The sequence below is a fragment of the Eumetopias jubatus genome, unplaced genomic scaffold (assembly GCF_037043125.1).
Source record: "Eumetopias jubatus isolate StellerSeaLion01/CBP00866 unplaced genomic scaffold, mEumJub1_p1.0 scaffold_7, whole genome shotgun sequence".
Lineage (NCBI taxonomy): Eukaryota > Metazoa > Chordata > Mammalia > Carnivora > Otariidae > Eumetopias > Eumetopias jubatus.
The window spans coordinates 38,332,923-38,359,241 of record NW_028274813.1 but is presented as its reverse complement, the minus strand read 5'-3'; the positions used below and the strand labels follow the sequence as shown (position 1 = coordinate 38,359,241).

At 35.9% G+C, this 26,319-nt stretch overlaps 1 protein-coding gene across 1 annotated transcript; it reads left to right on the top strand.

The window, feature by feature from the left end:
• SNAPC1 (small nuclear RNA activating complex polypeptide 1) lies at positions 1–26,319 on the top strand. Its single transcript, XM_028097691.2, has 10 exons — positions 1–199; positions 2,791–2,950; positions 3,105–3,245; positions 3,807–3,911; positions 8,343–8,501; positions 10,250–10,318; positions 11,031–11,093; positions 14,134–14,284; positions 22,778–22,876; positions 26,111–26,319. The coding sequence occupies exons 1-10, from the start codon at positions 72–74 to the stop codon at positions 26,170–26,172; spliced, it is 1,137 nt and encodes a 378-aa protein (XP_027953492.1). The 5' UTR covers positions 1–71; the 3' UTR covers positions 26,173–26,319.

Sequence of the window (26,319 nt, the reverse complement as noted above, 5' to 3'; positions counted from 1 at the left end):
GAAGGTTGGGCCCCGGTTTCCCCGGCGACAAGGGCGGGCTAGTTGGCGCGTTTTGTGTGGGCTTCGCAGGTATGGGGACTCCTCCAGGCTTACAGACTGACTGCGAGGCGCTGCTCAGCCGCTTCCAGGAGACGGATAGTGTGCGTTTCGAGGATTTTACGGAACTCTGGAGAAGTATGAAGTTCGGGACCATCTTCTGGTGGGTGTTTCTACTCCGCTGCCCGCCCCTCTCCCTGGTCGGGGGAGGCATCGCCGCCCCTGGGAAAGGCTGAGAAAGGCGGCAGTCTCAGAATGCTGCCCTCAGCTCTCCTGGGCCTTCTTCCTGGGCACTTTCATTGGTTTCGGCTGCATCCTTTTGCGGCGTCCCCAGGCGAATGTTATTTCTGCCTGGCTGTCCTTCTAAACCCTCCTCTCGCACCTCCTCTGCCTCACCCTGCGCATCTCCCATCATTTGCCTTCCTCCGTGCTTTATCCTCCATGTTTAAAAACAAAACAAACACCTAAGCAAGGACAAACCCCTGCACGACCGAATTCATTTTTCATACAACAACCAAAGTTGTCTTTCAGAAGTGCAGATTTGAGCCTGTCACTCCCCTGCTTACCACTCCAGTGGTTTCCACTGCCCTTGGGATAAAGCTCAAATTCCCTAATATGCCAGGCAAGACGCTCTCTGACCGGCCTCAGCCCATCTCAGGAGCTTTATCTTCCATTCCATCCTCCATGCACTCAATTGCTCCATTCTGCCTATGGCCCTCTTCAGGCGTTTCCAAAGCCTGGAGCTTTCTTCCCCCAGCTCTTTCTGCTAGGCCACCTTTTCCTTCACTCAGTTTTAATCTCAGATGACAGTTCTTTAGGAAAACCTTCCTTTCCCCTCCTAGAGTTAAGTAAGGCGTTCATACTCTGTTTTTCCGAGAGCACTCTGCTTATTTTATCTGTGGACTTCTACCACAGGTTATTGTAAAGTATAGTAGTTAAGAGCAGATTACTGAGTCCCACTGCCTGATTTTGAATCAGAGTCCACAGAGTAACTTAACTTTGGGGAACTCACTTGCCTGAGCGTCCATATCTGTAGAATGGAGACGGCGATAATACATCATATTGTAGGTCTGAGGGTTAAATGAGCTAATAGATGTTAAGTGCACTCTAAGTACTCCGTAAGTATTCATCACTATTATTATTGCTTTAAAATTTTCCCTCCACTCCATAGAGCTCTGAGGACGGTGACTGTATGAATTTGGTATCCATTAGCATAACATATATAATATTGCAAAAGCTAAATAATTGGCTGAATGAGTTCTTGTGATTAAAACTCTATGTTTTCCTGAAGAAAAAATAAAAGTTCTCTTTTTTGTCTTAATATAATAATTACTTATGTAGTTTGTACATTGCATGGTTGGAGGATAAAGAGCTATTTGTTGTACAGTTAATGAAAAGAAAGGAACTAGTTCTTTTTAAAGACTTTATTTATTAGAGAGAGCACGAGGGGAGAGGGAGAATCAGGCTCCCCTTGGGGCTCTATCCCAGGATCCCAGAATCATGATCTGAGCCGAAGGCAGACACTTAACCCACTGAGCCACCCAGGCACCCTGGAAAGGAACTAATTTTTTTTTTTAAGATTTTATTTATTTGACAGAGCACAAGCAGGAGTGTGGCAGAGAGAGGGAGAAGCAGGCTCCCCCACAGAGCAGGGAGCCCGATGTGGAGCTCGATCCCAAGACCCTGGGATCATGACCTGAGCCAAAGGCAGTAGCTTAACCAGCTGAGCCACCCAGGTGCCCCAGGAACTAATTTTTTAATGGCTATTAAATATGATGTGATTATAGCTTAATGTATTTAATCCATAGAACAACTCTGAAAAGCAGGTATATAATTATCCTTGTTTTATAGAAGGGGAAATTGAGGCTTAAGGAGGTTAAGTAATCTTCATGATCACACAGCTAGTAGGTGGTAGAGCAGATATTGAAACCTATATGTCTGCCTGTATCCAAAACCCATGGTCTTTCAGTGCATTTCCCCTGAAAAGTCGCAGTTAAGGAAAATTTTGCTGGGGTTACTTCAATATTTAGCTAATGAGCAAAAACTAAAATGAGGAAAAAAGTAGGGACTACTTGAGTAGTGATGTTATTTCTTTAGAAATTGCTTTGGTTGCTAATACCACAGTAGGTATTTTGCATTCTTTTAGTATATTTATTATTTGAAGAGCCCAGGCTTTGGGAGTATAGGGTGATCTGCTTTTCTACTCTGCTCCTTCTTTACTTTGGTGAGCTTTACCCTGCAGAATTGGGAGGAGGGCAAGGGTTAGGTTGTATTGTGGTTCTCTAACTTTTTCATCTAGGTGTCTCAAAGACAAATGAGGTGTAGGCTGAATCCCTGAGAGTATTGGGGAAAATCTCCATTATATATTAAAATGCATGTAATTTTTAAATTTTATTCTGTAATATAACCATGATTATTTTAATATGTTAATTGTTTAAATTATTTTAATTTGTTAATATGTTAATATGTTAAATGTTTAAAATTCTTACCCGGGAATAATTTGTAACCCCTCCCTTTTTGCTCCTCAATTCAGCAAGTAAAGTTGATGCTTTACAAAGAGTATTATGTTTACCTAGTGTATGTCTATGCCTCAGGGTGAGAAGCACAGCAGAAAATTAGGTCATGCTTGATCATGAAAGGATCAGATGTGGAATGCCCGTTGAGTTTCTAGCAGCTTCTAGGATATACCTCTTCTAATTTTTGTTCATTACTTATTTACTTAGAGTCATAATATATTTTCTCTTTGTTTTCTAGTGGTAGAATGAGAAATTTAGAAAAGAACATGTTTACAAAAGAAGCACTGACTTTGGCTTGGCAATATTTTTTACCTCCATACACCTTCCAGATCAGAGTTGGTGCTTTGTATCTGCTGTATGGATTATATAACACCCAACTGTGTCAGCCAAAACAAAAGGTAATACTTGTTTTCCCTCAGCAAAATAGGAAATAGGTACAATATTTTTACAACCAACTGATTTTAAGAGGAATGCCAGTGTTTCACAATTAGAATACATTTGTGAAAAAAGATTTACCTTTAGTAATATTTTTTTTATTCTTCTTGTTTGTAGATTAGAGTTGCCCTGAAGGATTGGGATGAAGTTTTAAAATTTCAGCAAGATTTGATAAATGCGCAACATTTTGATGCAGCATATATTTTTAGGAAGCTACGACTAGACAAAGCATTTCACTTTACAGCAATGCCCAAATTGGTATGTTGTCTAAAATAGATCATTTTTCAAAATGAGAATTTATGCTTCATTGTTTATAAAGTATCTCAGTCTCCATATGTAATTTCTAATACTTATAGAAAGGTTTCCTAAAATAGGAGAAAATGCTTTCTGATTACTTTTTTTTTTTTGCAAACAAAAATTTAGTCTCTGCTTTTAAATGTAGTGTGTTTCTAAATGCTGTCTATTAAATTGTTAGAAGAGGAAATTAGATTTGGCATCTGCCATTTGCTTATTTCTTTATTCATACATCAGGTTACTGAAAGAGGACCAAGGAATTTTAATGTCAGTTGGTGAAAAGTTGAAACTTCCACTAATAAAATATATTTCTTCAGTCTTAATGACAATTGAGACACTAGAAAGAGCATTAAGTCCTGATTCTGGTTCTGACATCAGCTGGCAAACCATGTAACTTGTCTGAATATCATCTGAATTTATAAGCATGTGGCTTGTCATCTTAAAAGTTATTATAAAAGTCTAATAGTCTTTGGAAAATGGATTATCTAAAAAATAATCTCTTAAAAGACATTCATTATCATATAGCTATCATATAGGATGAAGAAGAAAATTCAACGAGCTGAAGTTACAGAAGAATTTAAGGACCCAAATGATCGTGTAATGAAACTTATCACTTCTGATGTATTAGAGGTAAATTTGTTTTTTATGCCCTTGAAATAAAAAAAAAAATTGTTTTATTGTTAACTATATATTGAAGTTATACCTTCATCTGTGGGATACTGAAATTTTTCTAACGATTTTAACCTACCATAGAATGCTTATTGTTCCTCCAAAGTATCAGAAATAATACATCCTAAATATATGAAAATTTATGGAATAAATCTTGAAACTCAAGCAAAAAGATGTAGAAGACTGTACTTGGACTCAGGATATTTAGATTCAAATACTGAAACCATCATTTGTATTTGACTTTAGATAGGTCGTAAAACAAGAATTTAAAGTGACTTATTTTTTAATATTATGTATTCATTTCCTAAGTTCCTTTTTATAATGTTTATTTAAAACCCATTGAAAACAGTGAGGCAATTGTGATAAAACAAAAATTTGAAATCAAGAATTATGGATAAGAGCAGCTTTACCTGCTAATGTATTTTGGTATTTTATTTCAGTTGTTCAGTATTGAGAAAAAAAAATCTTCCTTCACATGGATCAGTAGTGAGACTCAATAGAATTTTACATGCATGGAAAAGCACTGCCCTGAGGTTAAAACAAAACCCATTACAGGACTGACTACAGCCTTGTAATCTACAATATATTCACATTTCAAAAGAATGGGTATATCTAAACCTAAAGAGAGAAAGAGTTCTCATGAGCGAGTGAGTCTAACCAGGTAGCAACCTTGGTCAGGTTTTTTAATTTGTTTGAGCCTTAGTTTCCCCCTCTTTAATATTAGGATTACCATCCTTATTTCATCCAGTTGTGAGAATTGAAAATGATTTATCTCTGAATAATGCTGAGGATGGCCTGTGGCATGTAGTAGGCTCTTGATAAATGTTACTTCTTTTTTTTTTCTTCAACTCTATTCAATCTTTTCCTATATCAGGAGTGAAAGAGGGATCAGATCTTTGATATGCTCAAATGTTTCTCTATGTTTTAGATGCCATCATATTCTAATAGCTTCAGCCTATCAGATTTCATCTATTATGTTTGTAATTAAGGTAGCACATTGATTTTTTTTTAAAGATTTATTTTATTTGAGAGAAAGAGAGAAAGAGTGTGTACAAGAGCTGGGGGAGGGGCTGAGGGAGAGAGAATCTCAAGCAGACTCTCCACTGAATGTGGAGCAGGTTGCCGGGCTCATTCTCAGGACGCATGACATCATGACCTGAGCTGATATCAGGAATCAGACGCTTAATCAACTGAGCCACCCAGGCAGCCTAGCAAATTGATTTTTGAAAGTACTCTGGGTGTGCTCTGTAAAGTAACTATTTTTAGGCAAGAATTGTTAATTTAGGATCCATGGATGGCCTTCAGATGGTCCATGTGTCCTTTTCTCCCTATGTTTTATGATAAGCTGTCATACGTATGGATGCTTGGTTGAGGTACTATAACTACCTTCACATTCTCAAAGGTGTTCATGCTCCACCCCGCACCCCCCCACCAAAAGGTAAGTATTACTGCCTTAGAAGGAAGCTATTTACTAAATGTCTAAAGACATAGTATAGTGCAGGAGCTAAACAAGATGTTTTGTATAGATTATTTTATTCCTCATAATATTCCTGCCAAATAGGTGTTTTAAACAATTTTTAATTATTTGTTAAACTTCAAGTTTATATTTAGGCTTAGGGTAAGGAGTGAGTTAGGAGAGGTTATATGGAAGAAGGAGGTGCAGGGTTCCTGCTGTAGAGGAGGTAGGCAGTCTGTGATTGAAACCCACTGGAGAGATTACCTTGAGCAGGAGAAGGCATAATTCTTCCTTTAAAACTTGGAGAAAGGAGGTGAAAATGGATTCATATGATTTATTGTGAAGAAGAAAAGTAGAAGGCAAACAGACCTGATAGTCTAAGTTTTAAGAGAGGGCATTGGGGGTTCAAGGAATTGAGAATAGAGAAAGTTTGGAATAGCCATGGTGAAGAACAAAAGGTTTGGGGATACCAGAAAGGATTTGCCAGGAAGTACTGAGGTTAAATCATAAAGAGGCAGAGGGTGTTTTAGAACAGCAAGACATTACATTGTTCTTATCCGTATTCTTCTAATGAAAAAGATGATTTGAATCCAATTGGTTATAATTTTTGGTTGTGGACTAACGTGGTAGAATGTTAATTTTTTTTCAACATACCTTCTTAAACATGCTTTTTGCTTTTAAGTTCTTTTACTCTACGAATTAAAGGTTCTGAAGGTGTTGAATTAAAGGTTCCTCTTAAAAAAGAAAAATTGTATATGTCAGCAGACAGGTATGGAAGATTTTAGAGAACAGAGCTGAGGTGATGTACAAAGGCATGTCCTTTTAGGGTGATTGGGGAGGAGGGTCAGAAGGGCCAAGCTACGGAATGCCTATTCCTAGAAGCTCCTGTATGAAGTCACCCTGACTAGGGTCTTTGGCTTCCCTCAGATCTTCTTTGAGAGCCTTATCTCTTAATACCTCAGTTGACTCTATCCTGTCTTAGTGTAGTCTTTGATCCATTCTCACTGATAATCCTTACATTCAATACTTGCTTACTTTCCTTCTGCCCAGATGCTATTAAGTCTGCCTGTCAGCACCTGAATTTTTGTCATCATTTTGCCACTCATTAGTTCTAGCTTTGTGGTTAAGGAGGCATAATAAAATGAAAAGAATACGACCAGAACTTCTGATTTCTGTAGAATCACTATATTGTACAACCGAAACTAATATAACTTTGTATGTTAACTATAACTGAATTAAAAAAAAAAGTATATGGGGAAAAAGAAACTTTTGATTTTTAATTTTAACTCTGCTACTTAAATATGACCCTGAGCCAGTCATTTCATTTCTGAGTCTTTATTTCTACAGTTATAATAATGGCTATGAACTGTTGAGTTTTCAACATATGCCGGGAACTATGTTAGACGTTTTATGTTGTTATCTCACTAATAATCTTAGTAACCCTTTAAAGGAGGTGGTATTTTCCTAATTTTAAAAATAAGGAGGGGCTCCTCGGTGGCTCAGTCAGTTAAGCGTCTGCCTTCGGCTCAGGTCATGAGGGATTGAGCCCCACATCAGCGGGGAGCCTGCTTCTCCCTCCTCCCCTGCTCGTGCACTCTGTCTCTCTCTCTCTCTCTCTCTCTCGCTATCTCTCTCTCAAATAAATAAATAAAACTTTAAAAAAAACCAAGGAGACTGAGGTTCGGAGAAGTTAAGTAATTTCCATAAAGTACAGTACAGTAAGGTGCGGACTGGATTTGAATGTCCGAGCCTGTAAGGCTTTAAAGTCCATGTACTTTCTTTTATTTCATAATCCTTTACCTTTGTATAGTGCTTTACATTTTATAGAACACTCCCATTTGCATAAGCACACTTAATAAATACTTTTATACTGGGTTAGATGACATCACTTAATTTTGTACAAATGTGGAATATGATTCCCATATTGAGGGATTTGCTCAAAGTCAATCTAGCAAATGACAGAACGCAGGCTCAAAATCAGGTCCAGCTAGTGGTCTTTCCCCTGTATTGTATTGCATGTAGTAAAATATAGGAGTACAGTACACTGTAAGCTTTAAAAAAGTTAGGGGCTCCCTATGGCTGGACACTGTTCTCCTTTGAAGATCCTGCATATGTGAGCACTCACCATTACCCAGCAGTTTCTCATTGCTTTAACAGTTATCTGTCACTTCCATCAAAACCTACTAGAAATGAATGGATAAGCCTAACTTGAGGATGACTCAGATGTTGCAGAGGTCATCTATGATGGAAGTGTCAGTAGTTCTTTGCTGGTCTTTGAGCTAAGTCTCAATACCAGTTTTATCTGAATTCTGAAGTCTGCCTATAACGTGTTATCTTTCTCCTTACCCCATAGATCTGCCCATTTCGCTGGAGGTTCTGGGGAATGAACGTCTAAGTAATAAATGATTCCTCAAATGTTGTTATAAGTTGCCTTCTATTTCTTTTAATCCTGGATCTTACTAGTGAAAAAATGATGAAGCTTACAGGCACATGGGCTGTGAGATTTGTGAAAGTCAGCACATCTCTGTGGAGGATTGTATGAGAGTTGTTACATAGGAATTTATGGCTGAACATAAAGAATTATGTAAATATCTTTGAAACGATAATACAAAATTTTAAAAAATGTGATCTTAGTTATCATTAGTGATATTTAATGGTATACTACAAATAATTTTTGTTATGTCCTGTCTTTTCCCTGCATCTCTCCATACAGTGTATATTAATGTTTGTTGAGTTAAATTCAGTGAACCATTATCTCTGGAAAGCAGCCTCTTCATTAATAAAGTTGTACTATTTTCGTTGCATGACTGTATTATTTTCAGTATATTGTAGCATATTATTCCTTATCAACTTAGTCATTTTATCTTGTGTTGGTTTTGCCTTTAAGTTTCTCCTCAAAAATTTTAGAAATAAAAGACTCATCTTTTCACTTTTAGGAAATGCTGAATGTTCATGATCATTATCAGAACATGAAACATATAATTTCAGGCGATAAATCCAATCCAGACAAAGCCCTCAGCTTGATAAAGGATGATTTTTTTGACAATATTAAGAACATAGTTTTGGAGCATCAGCAGTGGCACAAAGACAGAAAGGTATGTGACTGCTTGTTTGATACCTCCCCACTGTATTTGCATTATACACTAATGGCTTGACATGGGTGATAAAATTGAGAGGCAGCTTAGTTGAGTGGCTATATTCTTCTGGAGTTAAGATTTCGAGGGCTTTATTTTTCTAGCTCTGGCTTTGCCAGTTATCAGCTATGTGGTATTATTTAACCTTACAGATTTTGTTACGTAATTGTATAATTAAACAATTGTTAATAACAATTCTATAACATGTGTTAAATAATATACATTATATATAATATCAGTGTAACTGTAGAGGAATAAGTAATCTTGATATACCACAGATTTATTATCTTTATAATTTAGCATTTTCCAGAGGTTGCACACTGGCAGTCTTTGGGTCAAATCCTACAGACAGGTGTGGTTTGTTTGACACAGTGTTGATCCTAATGTTGTTTTAAAAAGTTGAATTAGTCACTAGAATTTAAATTTTTGTGACTTCACTTAAAATTCCAGACATCCAACTTCTCTTAAAAGTCAGTGGTTTGGGGGCACCTGGGGTGACTCGGTTAAACATCCAACTCTTGATTTTGGCTCAGGTCATGATCTCAGGGTTGTGAGATCGAGCCCCCGTGTTGGGCTCCAGAATCAGCATGGAGTCTGCTTGAGATTCCCTTTGCCCCTCCTCCCATGCCCACACTCTTTCTCTAGCTAAAGTAAATAAGTAAATCTAAAAAAAAATTTTTTTTAAGTCAGTGGTTTGGTAACACTGGTTCCATCTTTCTGCATCACAGCAGACTGCTAGGCCTGAATTGTGGCTTCTTCCATTGTGATAGGGCATGCTCTCCCTGCCTTGGTTTATCCATTTACAAACTCATCAACACAAATCTTCAATTTAGTTTTCTGATCCAAATACTGATGCTAGCTAGAGCTCCCCATTTTTCACAGTAACCTTTTCACCTAGAGAAACTTTTTTACTCTGGAAACCTCGTGGCCAGCCTTGCTAAATTTAACTTTGAAACCACTACTCCGTCTTATTTTAGTAAATTGTTTTGGGAAAAAATAAAAGTAAAACATAAGCAATTTCTGATGATTTACTATGTATCTGATAATAGTATTTTCACAAATGCTACATAGGTATTATTATTTTATATATTGTCTTTTAGAAAGATTGGCTGCCAGTTTTTGGTTTTCATTGTATAAAGGGAGCTGGTTCAAAAAAAAAAGGGGAGCTGGCTCAAAACTTAAATTTTAGAAAAGATAAAGTGATGGGATGACAGTCTTAGAAAGGAGGAAACAATTTGCTTCTACCCACATTTATTTTAATGAGAGACAGTACATTTTAGACTGTTTGAATACTTTGTTACAAATGAGTTACACAAATGACCTAGGCAATTCATGTAAAAATCTATTAGGTACTCTCTTATAGTATCCTTTTTTTTGTAGTACTGTCTTTTAATAAACTCTAATTAGCATTACTAAGACTTCTGAAAACCTGAAGGAAAGGAGAATAAACCAGTTTTCTTACTGCTATATGAGGTGTATGTTTTCCTTCATTAGTTAGGAGGATTTAGGCATTTCATTGATAAATTTTACAACTATTCTGAAACCTAACCTTGATCTTAATGTCAGGTGGTGAACCATGCTGTAATAATGTGAAATGATCTTTTAGTTTTGTAGTAATTAAATGTTTCTCATTGCTCTGAAATGATTTGCAGTTGATTTTTAGTTAATATGAATTATAAATGTGTATATATAACTTTTTTTTCTTTCAGAATCCACCCTTAAAATCAAACGTTAAAGATGGAGAAGAAAAGAGAGAAGGAAATTCACAAGAATCAGAGGTCAGAAAAATTCACTATATGATTGTTCACAGGGCAATAGTTTAGTTAGCTTCTTTTCATTTGATACGTGGCTGTGATTCTGTATACAAGTATCATGACCCTTGGTCAGTATTTTCAGTATTTTCATAGTTATCTCAGACAATTCTGAAACATCAGTTCTCTGAAGCCTTAGTCTGTTCTTTACTGGAAACGCTATGAAAGACACTTCAAGTGTAGATTGGGAGTGACGATAGTAAGTGTTTCTTCAGGGAAAGGGGAGGATAATGGTGGAGGGTGTTCTTCGTCCTTACATAGACAGTAGGGTTTTTATAGTATATCTTTTCTTAACTTCTTGTCTGACTTTAAACCAGTGTGGAGCTCTAGCTACTATTTACTGCTTCCTGCCTCCAGAGTTTTCATCCATCTTAGTGGATGAGACAAAGAGCCATCTTTGGGCATAGGCAGATGAGGGAGTAATGGCCTGATCACTAAGGCTTTCATTCATATTATCCTCCCTAAATCCTGAATAATAACAATCAGTAGCCATAAGGATGGTATTGTGGACCTGCTATGAGAATGTAGTGTGCGTTTATATGTCTTTGGTCAATGTGTGTCCAATAAATGACCCTACCTTCCGTCTCACATCTTATTTCTGATAACAAATACTTGGGAATCCATAATTTCTTTTAATGTTTATGTTTCTTTTTCCCATTCCTGTTTATTTTTTATCCAGAGATGTGAAAGGGCAGAATCTTTAGCGAGAATAAAATCAAAGGCCTTTTCAGTTGTTGTTCAGGTAAGTTATTTCTTTAGTAAGGTAATTGACTTGATGGTTTTTTAACAGTATTATTATTTTTCATCAAAGTAATACATGTACATAGTTTAAAAAGTTTAATAATACTTTTGAGCTTATATAACCCAGCAGTCTCCTGGTTACCACTTCCACGCCTACATTCCTAATCCATCTTCAGCTTTTTCTCTTTCAGTTATCTCTTCTGGTGTTTACCTGGAATTTTGATGCCTTTGTTTTTTATTGTCTTCCAGCTTTTAGTATTCCTGATCATGGAAGGTTTTAGGATTTTCTCTCTATCCCTTGAGTTTTGAAATTTCATGATAATTTAAGTTGGTGTGGATCTTTTCTCCATCATTGTCCTTGGCTGTCATGACAGGCATCCTTTTGATCTGTTTTCAGTTCTGAGGAGTTTTTTATATTGTTTCTTTGATAGTATTTGCTGCATTTTTGCTCCTTCTCTTGAATTTTTATTTTATTTTTCTTTTCTGTTTTCAATCTGTATTTTCAGGGAGATTGCTTAAACTTTGTCTTGTGAACCATTATATTAAATTTTTTATTTTTGCTGACTTTCTTTTTTATTGCTAAAGTCTTTTTTTTTTCCTTCTCTGAATCTTTTCTTTAAAAAAATGTATTTTTTTTCCTGATGCAATATCTTTATCTTTTATGTCCTTGAGGATGTTAATTACAGTGTTTTGAAGTTTATGCCTTTTCCCCTAGAGTTCCTCGTTTGGTTTATTTTGATCTGTTTCATTTTGGTGGCTTTTTTCAAGTGTTTAAAGAGCCTCAGATCTTATTTAAGAGTGGTCATGTGAAGATATGACTTGTTACCCTCGGTATTTCTTTTTGTTGGATCGCATCATTTTTACCAGAGAGCAGTCTTCCGTTCCCTTGTCTGGGGGAAAGAAGGGTAAATAAGCCCAACCACCAATGTTTTGGGAGCCTACAGAGAGAATCAGTCATGAGGCTTACCATTCTTTATGCAGGTTTCACATACTTTCCCTATTTTCAGCAAGAAGCTTTGTCCTCTTCCTCAGCTATACCATTCCTCAGGCCTACAACATCTCTGGTTTAGCAACTCTCCAGAGAGCAAGCCTCCTGTTTTCTATAGGAGGTCAGTTGTGTAGTTTTGAGGTTGGGAAATGGGACACTATTGCTTTTGTAGATTTTCAGCATATCTACGTTTTTTTAAAAATATTTTTTACTTTTTTTAAAGATTTTATTTATTTATTTGACAGAGAGAGACACAGCGAGAGAGGGAACGCAAGCAGGGGGAGTGTGAGAAGGAGAAGCAGGCTTCCCGCTGAGCAGGGAGCCCGAGGTGGGGCTCAGTCCCAGTACCCTGGGATCATGACCTGAGCTGAAGGCAGACGCCTAACGACTGAGCCACCCAGGCGCCCCTCTACCATTTTTTTAGACAAATTTCTGATGATTCTAATTCCTGATCCACTTGGATCAGCTTGCTTTATAGTAACTTTCTCAATACAGGCAATTAGATTTCAGATTTCTTCTTCCTATTGTCAGCTATCACTCACTGTTCCTACTACTAAATTTTTTTTAGCAGCTGCGTTGTTTTCTGTTATCTCTGTTTTGTGAGTTTATTCAGAAATTTTCTTACTGTTATTTTAGTGGGATTTCAGGAGAGAGAACTGATAAATTTATGTGCTTAAGCCCATATTTCTTCCTCGATTGTTTTCATGAGCCTAGGGGTGTGTTTCTTTTTTTCTTTCTTCCTTTTTTTAATATTTTATTTATTTATTTGACAGAGAGAGATACAGCGAGAGAGGGAACACAAGCAGGGGGAGTGGGAGAGGAAGAAGCAGGCTTCCTGCTGAGCAGGGAACCTGATATGGGGCTCGATCCCAGGACCCTGGGATCATGACCTGAGCCCAAGGCAGACGCTTAACGATTGAGCCTCCCAGGCACCCCTAGAAGTGTCTTTATTCTGTGGGAAATTACTATCATTTTCTAGCTGTAGAAATGAAAAGGAATAAATAAAAAATTAAAAGTAATTCTAGATAGTTAAGTGTTACATATTTGTTACCCCACAGTAAATTGAGTACAAAATACTGTTGAATTAAAGCATGAAGGACAATAAGTTAATTAATCCAAATTGCTTTAAACCAGAACTGTTCCACATTATATAGTGCTAATTGATGTTTAATGTGTATCTTAAGAGATTATGAGAATTAAATTGTAATTCCCATAAAGTGTTACAAGAGTGCGTCATAACATAGCTGCAGGTTTTTTCTTTATTGAGGTACAATTAACATTTAATGCATGGTAATTTTTTTTAATAATTGTTAATACCTGGATCTGAAAACTCCTGTAAGGACTCTGCTTAAGCAAGGGAATTCATTGACTGATAATAACGAAAATGTCCTTGCACTGTCCCTCCGTTTCTCACCTTTTGTGTTGCTTTCACTGTCTTCAAGTGTTGTTCCTGACAGCCAGCTTTGCGTGTTCCCAGCCTTAAGTTCAGTGGAAATGGAGAATTTTCCTTCCTAATAGTTACACGGAATTCTAAAATTGATCTGTGATAGAGATCACATGCCCACCCATGAACAAATCAGTGGCCATGGTGATGTGAACCTTTTGACTAGGTCAGTGGCACATACCTGGAACCAGGCATCAATTGGTTCCACTCAAAAGACATGGTGGTAACTAGGGAACATAATTGTTCTTAGAAGAAAGGGAGAATAGGTTAGTAGACAGTAAAAGACAGTACTCATCCTTTACACCTGTTTCCCAGCCATGCAACAACAACTACATTTTAACCCAACAATTAATATTTTTTACCCAATTTGAGTAGATGGTGATGACAGTTGCAGGGGGCCTATCCTGTTGTAAAGATAATATATATATATATATATATATATATATGTATATATGCATGCAACAAGTATTAAGCAAGCCAGTATAATGGTAAAGTACTTTATGACTTTTATTTTTCCTCATCTTTGTGTATTTTGTCTTTTCCTAAGTTGTCTATCAGTTGGATTCATTTTGTGATTCATTGTGGTTAATTGCATTTCTAACTCTCAAGGCATCCAAGTCAAGAAGGCATCGTCAAGTCAAACTTGACTCTTCTGACTCTGATTCTGCATCTGGTCAAGGACAAATCAAAGCAACTAGGAAAAAAAGAAACAAAGAAACATTGAAATCAGCAGGAAGGAAGATGTCTTCCAGAAATAGAGGTAACTTTTTAAAGTCTTTTTGAGACTCAACAAGGGATAATGGATCTTGTTTACAACCTCCCCACCCCCCTTTTATTAAAAGGGATTAGATACTTGTTTGAGAACTTTGTGAGAGAGATTTAATATAAAAAATTAATTATCTTAGATTCTTAGAGTCTTACTGCCTAAAGGGACCCTAGGAGTTATCAAATTTATTATTTCATAGATGATGAAATTTAGGTCCATACAGATTAAATAACTTGTCCAAAAGTGAAATAGCTGTTTATAGAATCAGTCTAGAATTATTCAGAGCATACTTAATAAGTACTTTTTGTGTGTGAATTAAACTTATGTGTAGAATTAGGTGAGTAATACATTCTATAAACTATATTTCCCTTTAGCTGCATTAATTAAGATGTACCTTTTCTTTTAAATTAGTATGTCTATAAAAACCTTGGAATTTGATTCTTAAAGAAATGACTATATATTTTAATAGTTTAATTTTTAAAAAATTACACGAGTAATATATATTCACCATACATAAAGTTGGAATCTCATTAGCAGGCTCAGAAGAAAAAAAAAGGCATTAGAAACATTAGTAAATATTCAATGCCTAGTATAAAACACACTCCCAGCTACTAGTGCAATATATAAAGATATGTTATGGCCTTTTATTTATTTATTTAATTTTTTTTTTTTTAAGATTTTATTTATTCATTTGACAGAGAGAGAGACACAGCGAGAGAGGGAACACAAGCAGGGGGAGGGGGAGAGGGAGAAGCAGGCTTCCTGCGGAGCAGGGAGCCCGATGCAGGTCTCGATCCCAGGACCCTGGGATCATGACCCGAGCTGAAGGCAGACGCTTAACTGAGGTGCCCCTGTTATGGCCTTTTAACATAAATGTTTCCCTTCCTATATTGAGGCAGTAGAAGGAGAATTGAAGTTAATTACCTTTAACATAGTCCAGATATGATTAAGTTTGGTAACAGTTGCTTGAAGTATACTGAAAATTCAGAGGAGGAGAGACCACGTTTGTTAAGGATAATTAGGAAATACTTCAAAAGCAGAATTTCTTAGGTCTTTTTACAAGGCTGCAGATGTGGGGAAGAAACCTGTTAGACCAATCTCACTTACAAGTATTACTGAAAAAAAATCCTGTTACATGTATTGAAAGAATCCCAGCTATAAAACAACTTGACTGAGTGCATTTTGTTCCAGAATGCAGGGATGGTGCAATTAGGAATCTTATCAGTATAATTTGCCATACAAATAGGTTAAAGGGGAAAATGTGAATTCAGTTTAACAGTAACCCAAGAAGACTGATAAGATCTAGCATCCATTCTTGATTAAAAAAGGAATCCTCTAGATTAGGGGGTCAGCAAACCTGTTGTTAAGAGCCAGAGGGTATATATTTTAGGCTTCTTAGGCCGTAAGATTTCTGTCACAGCTACTCAGCTCTGTCATTGTAAGGCAAAAGTAACCACAGACAATACATAAACAAAGGAATATGTTCCAGTAAAATTGTATTTACAAAAACAGGTGATAGACCAGATTTAGCCTGGGCCCATAATTTGTCAGCCTCTGCTCCAGATAAAAATAGTTGGTGATACTTTAACGCAAGAAAAGTATGTATGTGAATGTGTGTTATTTGACAAAAGGCCACCTCTTGTTTGTTGATAATACATAGAAGTATCACAATTGTATTACTATTGCCTGTCAATGTAATTAGGCAGGAGAGTGAAGTAAGACATGATTTCAGAAAAATTATAAAATTACCGTGATTTACAAATGACTGATTTTATGCGTAAAAATATTTTAAAGAAAATTCACTGGAAAAAACATAGGAACACAAAATTTAGTAAGGTAAGGGATACCACTATACACCTTACAGAAATTAAGAGGATAATAGGGAAAAATTATGAATACTTTTATGCCAATAAGTTAGTTAAGTTAGATAAAATGGGTATATTTTTTAAAAGACACACATTTCCAAAACCAACAAGAAGAAATAGAGAATTTGAGTAGTTCTACATTTACTAAAAAAGTTAAATTCCCAGATGACTTTGCCGGAAATTCTAGGAAACATTTAAGGAAGGAATACTATGCTGTTCTTTCAAAAGACACAAGAAGGAACACTTCCCAGCTTACTGACAATTTGAGAAAAGACAAAGACTGATATCCCTCATGAACATAAATGTAAAAACTTTTACAAAATATTAGCAAATTGAATCCAACAGTATATTAAAAGGACAATATAGTAGGACAAACTTGGGTTTATCCCAGAAATATAAGGCTGGTTTATTTAGGAAATAAACCAGCATAATTTACCATATTAGCAGAATAAAGGAGAAGGACTATATAATCATCTCAGTATATGTAGACAAAATATTTGACAAAATCCAGCATCTATTCATGATAAAATCTCTGAGAAAATTAGGATTAGAAAGGAACTTCCTCAGCCTGATAAAGGACTTCTTTGAAAAACTACAGCCAGCATCATACTTAATGGTGAAACCATACTTTCCCTCTAAAATTGGGAACAAGGCAGGATGACTGTTCATTGCTTCTCTTATACATCATACTGGAGGCCCTAGCCAGTGAAGTAAGGCAAGAAAAGGAAATAATAGACATTTAGATTAGAAAGGAAGAAATAATACTGTGTCTGTTTGCAAATGAAATTATTTTTTACACAGAAACTGTCTCAAAAATTGTACACAATAGTTACGAGAACTAATAAGTGAGTTTGATGAGGTCACAAGGTACAAGGTTAGTATTTCTGTATACTAACAATGGAATAATTAGTGATTGAAAAAAATGTTAAAGGATAATAACACAAAAACCACAAAATAGTTTGGTATATAGGTAACAATGTATGTGCAGGATCTGTATGCTGAAAACTGCAAAACAATGAATCAAAGAAGATTTAAGTAAATGGAGAGATAATATGGGCTTCATGGATTATCAAACTCAACACCCAAAGAACAAATAATCCAATCAAGAAATGGGCAGAAGACATGAACAGACATCTTTCCAAAGTAGACCTCCATATGGCCAACAGACAAATGAAAAAGTGCTCAACATTGCTCGGCATCAGGGAAATCCAAATCAAAACCTCAGTGAGATACCACCTCACACCACTCAGAATGGCTAAAATTAACAAGTCAGGAAAGGACACATGTTGGCGGGGACGTTGAGAAAGGGGAACCTTCCTACACTGTTGGTGGGAATGCAAGCTGGTGCAGCCACTCTGGAAAACAGTATGGAGGTTCCTCAAAAGGTTGAAAATAGAGCTACCCTATGACCCAGCAATTGCACTACTGGGTATTTACCCCAAAGATACAAATGTAGTGATCCGAAGGAGTACGTGCACCCCGATGTTTATAGCAGCAATGTCCACAATAGCCAAACTATGGAAAAAGCCAAGATGTCCATCGACAGATGAATGGATAAAGAAGATGTGGTATATATATATATACAATGGAATATCATGCAGCCATCAAAAGGAATGAATTCTTGCCATTTGCAACAATGTGGATGGAACTGGAGGGTATTATGCTGAGCGAAATAAGTCAGAGAAAGACATGTATCATATGATCGCACTGATATGAGGAATTCTTTTTTTTTAATTTTTTATTGTTATGTTAATCACCATATATTACATCATTAGTTTTTGGTGCAGTGTTCCATGATTCATTGTTTGTTCTGATATGAGGAATTCTTAATCTCAGTGGTGGGGGATGGGAGGGACGGGGTGGCTAGGTGATAGACATTGGCGAGGGTATTGTGCTATGGTGAGCGCTGTGAATTGTGTAAGACTGTTGAATCACAGACCTGTACCTCTGAAACAAATAATACATTATATGTTAAAAAAACGAAGATAGTAGGAAGGGAAAAATGAAGGGGGCGAAATCGGAGGGGGAGACGAACCATGAGAGACTATGGACTCTGAGAAACAACCTGAGGGTTCTAGAGGGGAGGGTGGTGGGGGAATGGGTTAGCCTGGTGATGGGTATTAAGGAGGGCACGTACTGAAGGAGCACTGGGTGTTATAAGCAAACAATGAATCATGGAACACTACATCAAAAACTAATGATGTAATGTATGGTGATTAACATAACATAATAAGATAAAAAAGTAAAAAAAAAAAAAGACCAATCAGTACAGTTAAGTCACCTATTGTTCTGAGATTAAATGTAATCCCAAGAAGAAATCCCAACAGTTATATAAATAAACAAGCTGATTCTTTTTTTTTTTTAAGATTTTATTTATTTGACAGCAACACAGCAGAGGGAGTGGGGGAGAGAGAAGTAGGCTCCTTTCTGAGTAGGGAGCCCAATGTGGGGCTCGATCCCAGGATAACAAGCTGATTCTTAAGTGTATATGGAAATGGAAAGAAACTAGAGTAGCCAAAACAGTTTTGAGAAATAACTATAAAGCTTCAGAAATCAAGACAGTGTGCTATCTGCAAAAAGGTAGACACACAAGCCAATGGAAAAGAATAGGGAATCTAGAAATAGATTTGTACTTATATGGTCAATTTTATTTTTGACAAAGGTGCAAAGGCAATTCAGTGGAAAAAGATAGTCTTCAGTAAATGGCGCTGATACAATCTTATATCCATATGCAAAAAACAGATCCTCGACTTAGACCTCTTATCATATACAGAAATTAACTTAAAATGAATCGATTACAGACCTGAATATAAAAACTAAAATCATAAAACTTAAAGATGAAAACATAAAAAATGTCTTGGATTGGGCAAAGATTTTTTTATATATGACATAAAAAATATAAGCCATAAAAGAAAAAAATTGATAAATTGGACTTGCCTCAAATTAAAATTCTTTGGAAGACACTTTTAAGAAAATGAAAAGACAGGCCACAGAGTGGGAGAAAATATTTGCAAAATACAACCCTGATAGAGGTCTTGTATCCAAATATATAAAGAACTGTCAACACTTAGTAATAACCCAATTAAAAAATGGGCAAAAGATTTGAACAGATACTTCAAAAAGAATATGTGCATGGCAAATGAACATCTTGAAAGATGTCTGACATCTGTAGTTATTAGGAAATGCAAATTCAAAGCACAGTGGCATTCTGTTACTCCCTGTCGCAATGACTACAAAAACCAAGAAACAGAACAAGAAAATAGGCAATAACGAAAGCTGAATAGGACACAGAACAGCTGAACCTTCATACATTGCTGGTGGGACTCCAGAATGGTATAGTCACTTCGGAAAACTGTTCGGCAGTTTCTAATAAAGCTAAACACACACTTAACTTATGACCCAGCAGTCCTACTCTTTGGTATTTACCCAAAAGAAATGAAAACTTATATATTCACACAAAAAGTTGTATGCAAAAGTTTATAGTGGTTCTGTACATAATTGTGAAAAATGATAGCCAACCTAAATATCTTCACTTGGTCCTTGGGTAAACAAACCATGGAATAAGTGTGCAGTGGGATACTACTCAAGAATAAAGCAGCTGCTGATACATGTAGTAGCGTGGGTGACTCATGTGCCTTGTGCCAAATAAGAGAAAGAAGACAGACACAAAAGGCGTAAGGACAATGTGGAAGAGGCAAAATTTATAGGGGCAGAAAACATCCTAGGTGGCTAGGTACTGAGGGTGGGGGTCGGTGTTGACTGCAGAAGGGCAGGGAAATTCCTGATATGATGGAATTGTTTCGTATTTGGTTGCAGTGGTAACTGCACAACTGCATTTGTCCAAACTCCTAAATCTGTACATTGAAAATCCTGGTGACTTTTATTATGTATAAATCAATAACCCAAACAAACCCAAACCAGAGGACATGAGGAAAAGACTGATTAGTTTGATTATATTTAAAAATTAACTTCTGCAGGATTGTTTTTTCTAAGGTATCAAAGATAACTTGGGTTTTGAAAGCTGCACAAGCAGTTTTTATTAGTAATCAACCTCATACAAGTGCATAGAGGTCAGCTGGCCAAGCGGCTTTCTTAAACAGTTTTTTGTTTTGTTTTGTTTTTATGTGGCCTGAGGAACAAAGGAGGAGCAAGTGCAAAATTAGGAAAGAACTTCGATGAAAGTTTCTTTTTATCTTAAATATTTGGCAGGTGTAATTTACAAAATATCACTTCCTTCACTAACTATATTTTATTACTTAATGTAGCTACCTAAAACATTTTCATAAACTCTGAGATTAACTTTTAAGAACTGGTTCTTTCTCACATCCAAGATTTGTCAGTTTTTATGTCTTATTTTTTTAAAAGTTTTTCTGTTACATTTATTGTGGTAGGTGTCTTTCGGTTCTCATTGTGGCTTATAGCATTTTTTTTTCCCTTTTGCTGCTGTTTAACTGTAATGGTTTCAGAAACTGGTTGGCCGTTCACTTCAGTTTTATGTAAAATAAATGTAATCAGGTTCTGGATAAAGGTCTGCGGAACATACTGGTGACTAAAGTTCACGAGCTTTATTTAATATGTGGATTTTGAGTTAAACATCTGAAGTTTTGTATGTTTACTTCTTGGTTCCTGGCTGCATGTTAGGTGGGTGAAGCACTGTATTTTTTTTTAAGAGCTTTTAGAGAACATTGCTTTTTATTTTTTAAACATACTTAATGTAGAGATCCATCTCTAAAACACAATGATCATGTGACTAGATGAAGACTTGTTTCTTAACTGTCTTTTTTTTTTTTTAAGATTTTATTTATTTATTTATTTGAGGGAGAGAGAGCATGAGTGGGGTGCAGGGAGAGGGAGAAGCAGACTCCACGCTGAGCAAGGAGCCCGACGTGGGGTTTGATCCCAGGCTCCTCGGATCATGACCTTTGCTGAAGGCAGAAGGCAGATGCTTAACTGACTGAGCCACTAAGGTGCCCCTCAACTATCTGTTTTTAACTCAGAAATCCTTACCTTGACGTTGGATAGACTCTTTCAAGTTGTAAATGTGGATTTAGGGAAAAGTCATTAATAATGGATATGGATGAACATGCTAAAAGATTGTGAAGAACAGTATCAGTAACTTTGGGTAGATTGTACTGATTGCAATTTTGTGAACTGGAAAATTTTGTAGGTTCAAGTTTTAAAAAACGTGGTTAGATGTAAAAAGAGATTTCCTAAAACATTATCTACCATCTTAAAAATCATGTAATAAATTACTGTAATTAATATTTATGATTTGCAAGTAAAGGCAGAATTCTGCTTTAGTGACTTAATAGGAAACTGGTATTTTTTTATTATCAAGTTTAAATTGTATTTAAATGGAAGCTTATGGCTGCAGTTTACTCAACTCCACCTTAGAGCAGTCTATTCCATATACTCTATACCCCATTAAGATCTCAGCATATATGTGTTCAGAGCAGAAACTTTAAGCTTATTTTCATTTTAATTTCTTGCCTTCTGAGAAGTGCTGATAGGTATGTATTAACATATGTACTAAATGAAATACTGTGGTATAAAATCATTGAACCCATATTTAATCATTTAATAAATATTTATTGAGGCTTTACTGCATGCCAGGCACTTTTCTAAGTGCTGGGGATACATTGACTTAAGCCAAAGTCTATCCTTGTGAAACTCACATTCTAGTGGGAGGAGGCAGACCATAGAGAAAAAAATTAACATGTAATAATAGATCAGGTGGTGAAAGTATTGTAGAGAAGAATAAAGGCAGCATAAGGAGTGAGAATGTATGTGGGCATTACTGTTGGGACCTGAAAGTTAAGTGCTAAGTGAGACCTGATAAGACAATGGTATTTGATAAATTTGATTAGGATATTTCTTTAGGCACCAGAAGGTTGATGTAGAAAAATGTTTTGGAAAATGGTAAGTCAATGGCAAATTATGATTAGAGAAATCTGTTTTGTAGAGCAGATGTAGTGAGAAGAGAAAGTATACATTTGAAAAACAAGGCTGTTACCTTTAGAATTACATTTGTAATTAGTTACTAAAGTTGAAGTAAGGCACACAATTATTCCCTGATATCTGCAGATATAACCCATAATGTGTGTGATAAAGCTTGAGTAGTGTTTATTAAAAACAGTTTAAGGGGCGCCTGGGTGGCTCAGTCGTTAAGCGTCTGCCTTTGGCTCAGGTCATGATCCCAGGGTCCTGGGATCGAGCCCCGCATCGGGCTCCCTGCTCGGCGGGAAGCCTGCTTCTCCCTCTCCCACTCCCCCTGCTTGTGTTCCCTCTCTCGCTGTGTCTCTCTCTGTCAAAATAAATAAATAAAATCTTAAAAAAATAAATAAAAAATAACAGTTTAAATAATATTGTCATTTTTTCCCTTTTCTTCCTTTCCTTCATTTAATGATAAGAATTAGATTATTTTCAAAGCAGAGATACAAATATAATAATACTTAAAAATAGATATGTATTTTAAAATGCATATTTCTCTTTACCATTCCAATTTTCGCATTTAAATACCTAATTTTTATGTTGTAGTAATGACATTATTTTGTGTAAGAATTTTTCTCAAAGATTAACATTCTTTGTTTTTGTATGAAATTATTTTCCCAACTATTTCCAGATAACATGCAGAATGTACATAAAGAAGATAAATCGTTAAGGCTGAGTATGCCTGTAATTACAGAAGAAGAAGAGGACAATGAAAGTGTTAGTGAAACAGGTACAGATGAAATTTTGTCAAATACTGATGAAAAGTTATGCTCGGAGAGCATTAAGATTTAGAACACTTGAGCATGGTGGTTAGCTCTGTGTTCTTGTGATGCTTTTTTCTTTGACACATTAGAGAATTTTAGTATTAATCATGACACTTAAAAGTAAATGTTAATAAATAAGTGGAAAGGAGAGGTAGTGGTCAGTTGGGGCGGGAAGTGAAGGATAGGTAAAATACCATTAATATGTGAATATACCTCATCATGAGGATGTCTGGTTCACAAAATACAAATTTCTGAATATAACTTTAAAGAGATTTTATTGTTAAAAAATAGTTATTTCAAATTTGAATGTAAAATTTTCACCTATGGAATGATGATTGTAACTAAATAGTTGTAAATTGCATGACATAAAATGGCTATACCTTTTAGTGTTGTAGTTTTCATAATTTGTAGTGTTTATTAAACAAGTTTATTTATTTTTTTTTTAAGATTTTATTTATTTATTTGACAGAAAGAGACACAGCCAGAGAGGGAACACAAGCAGGGGGAGTGGGAGAGGGAGAAGCAGGCTTCCCGCTGAGCAGGGGCCCGATGTGGGGCTCGATCCCAGGACCCTGGGATCATGACCTGAGCTGAAGGCAGACGCTTAACGACTGAGCCACCCAGGCGCCCCTAAACAACAGTTTAAATAATACTGTCTCTAGTAATAATTATAGTATTACAGAGAATAAGTTATATTTAGCAGGCTAGGCTTGATAATTGGTAATCCATCAATGATAATGAGTATAATGTGTGTTAATAATGCCTAATGACTTTTTTTCATTTGGTTTTATATTCATTCAGCAAGCATATGCGGAGTGCCTGTCATGTTTCAAACACTTAGCTATGTACAGGGTATAAAGATATATACTACTGGAATTTAAAAACCATTTTATTTTGATCACAGTTATTATAGATCTGAGCACAGTGACTGGCCCATAGTGGACTTAAGTAAATATTTGTTGAATGAATCAGATCAGTCTGTGCCTTCGAGGACCTTAGAATTTAGTTAGGGAGAAAAACAGGCCAGTTCATTATGGTAGATAGAAACGGTGTTACAGAAGTATATAGAAGACAAAGAATAGACATTTTACAAGGAATGTTCTTTCAGAAATGTGCTTCTGTGATTTGCTGATGTCAGCATAAAATAGTCAGAATAGTCCTTTACAATCTTGTGATGAGTTTCAGACTGTAGTTTCTTTCCAGTCTTGATTGGTAACTTTTTTTGTGAGTAAACAGTTAAACAAAACAAACACACCTTTATGAATCTTTGGCAAGTCCCATTTTAAAATCTGTTAGTTTGTGGGGCGCCTGGGTGGCTCAGCGTCTGCCTTCAACTCAGGTCATGATCCCAGGGTCCTGGAATCGAGCCCTGCATCAGGCTCCCTGCTCAGCAGGAGGCCTCCTCTCCCACTCCCCCTGCTTGTGTTCCCCCTCTCATTGTGTCTTTCTCTGTCAAATAAATAAATAAAATCTTTAAAAAGAATAAATAAAATCTGTGATTTTTAAAAATTTGGTTAAATTATAATGACATATACATGACTTAATTCAGATAATTTTATATTCATTATAAGAAACCACAGTCTTCTGACTTTGACTCCCATTTCTTTCTTTTTTAATTTTTATTTATTTTTTATTAATATGTTCAGTTAGCCAACATATAGTACATCATTAGTTTTTGATGTAGTGTTCAACAGTTCATCACTTTTGACTATTGTTTTGGTATTTACCTCTTATGTCTTTAAAAAATTTGTATTTTATCACTTCTTTATGTTTTAGTTCTGTGGATTATATCTTGACTTTCCACTGAGGAAGGCAAGGGTATAGTTTTCTTTAATATATTCTTCACCTCCCACTTCAAACACATGTATGCTTCCCAGGCCCCAGCCTTCCAATATAATTACTTCAGCTTTGTAGGTATTCTGCATTTGTAGAACGTTATTGACCACAGAGCCATGTAATGTACTATGACTCTTACTCTGTACATTTATTGTTTTCCCTAGAGAGTGATAACTTTTTGTCTTACTAATTTATTTTTTCTATAGACTTAACATGAATTTATCTTCAAACTCTTCCTCAGTGTGTAAATCTCCTCTTGGGATATTCAAACACATTAGGGATTTTGTCATTTTCATATTTTTAAAGAACTTTTTTGCTGACCTCTGACCTGCTTTACTGGACAGTTTGCTCTCTTGGCCTGCTGCACTCCATCCTGGCCGCTGCTGTCTTCTAGGAACCTAGAAGATTCCTGGAATCTCTTTTTCTTCATACTTTCTCCTTTGTCTTTTCTCGTTCCTTTTCCTATCACTCTTCTTTTGTTTTTCATTAGTGGGGAATATTTTGTTTCTTTACATCTTTCATAATTTTCATGTTTTTGTATTTTCTGTTTTCTTTGTTTTTAATGATTTGTAATTTTTAGGTTCACAGCTGTTTCTAGATAAACACTTATTTGAGTGTTGGTTGTGGCATCTGCTGTCATAGCCAAAAAGATGTACAGGATGGGATTATGCTAAGTGAAGTAAGTCAAGCAGAGAAAGACAATTATCATATGATTTCACTCATATGTGGAACATAAGCAATAGCACAGAGGACCACAGGGGAAGGGAGGGAAAACTGGGAAGAAATCAGAGAAGAAGACAAACCATGAGAGACTCTGGACTCTGGGAACCAAACTAAGAGTTACAGAAGGGAGGGGGGTGGGGTAATTGGGTGATGGGTATTAAGGAGGGCACATGTGGTGATGAGCACAGGGTGTTATACGCAACTAAGGAATCGTTGAACAGTACATCAAAAACTAATGTTGTGTTTTACTGTATGCTGGCTAATTGAACATAATAATAAAAATAAGATATATGGTACTAGTGATTTGGGTTTCATTTTCAGGTTTAATTGAAGTGAAATTCAAATCTTAATCACTCTGTCTCATTGCACCGGCCTGTAGTTTAGGGAGAGCATACCCATATGAAACCACTTCATAGTAGCTTATTATTAAATAGGATTTAGGAAGACTAGAATCTACTTTAGCAAGTTTTCAACTGCAGTATCATTTTGAAGGAAAGAATCATGTATATGTTAGGTTTAGGATTTCTTGTTGGAGCTTTGTTGTGAGGGCATTCCAATTAAACAGCTGTATCGTTTAAATGTATTATTATCAGTTAAAGTATTATTTTGTAGACCTGACAGACTTAATTTTATGTCTTTAGAGTTCACTGTGCCCAAGAGGAGAAGAAAATACAGAACAAAGAACCCGGTGAAGAATTCTTAATTTTGACATCTCTGACAGAAGAAAAGATTTATATTTTGTATATTGAACAGGAAGACTGCCAGTATTAAAAATAATTCTTCTGGGAAACTATAGGTTATTTCTCTGAAATGGCAATATCTTAACATTGCTCTAGATTTATAAAGGAAC

What these genes read in the sequence shown, in the direction of transcription:
- SNAPC1 (XM_028097691.2), top strand. Translation starts at nt 72, where the DNA reads ATGGGGACTCCTCCAGGCTTACAGACTGACTGCGAGGCGCTGCTCAGC. An exon ending in AAGTTCGGGACCATCTTCTG is followed by an intron (nt 200 to 2,790) that starts GTGGGTGTTTCT and finishes TTTGTTTTCTAG; the next exon opens with TGGTAGAATGAGAAATTTAG. An exon ending in TGAAAGTGTTAGTGAAACAG is followed by an intron (nt 22,877 to 26,110) that starts GTACAGATGAAA and finishes TTATGTCTTTAG; the next exon opens with AGTTCACTGTGCCCAAGAGG.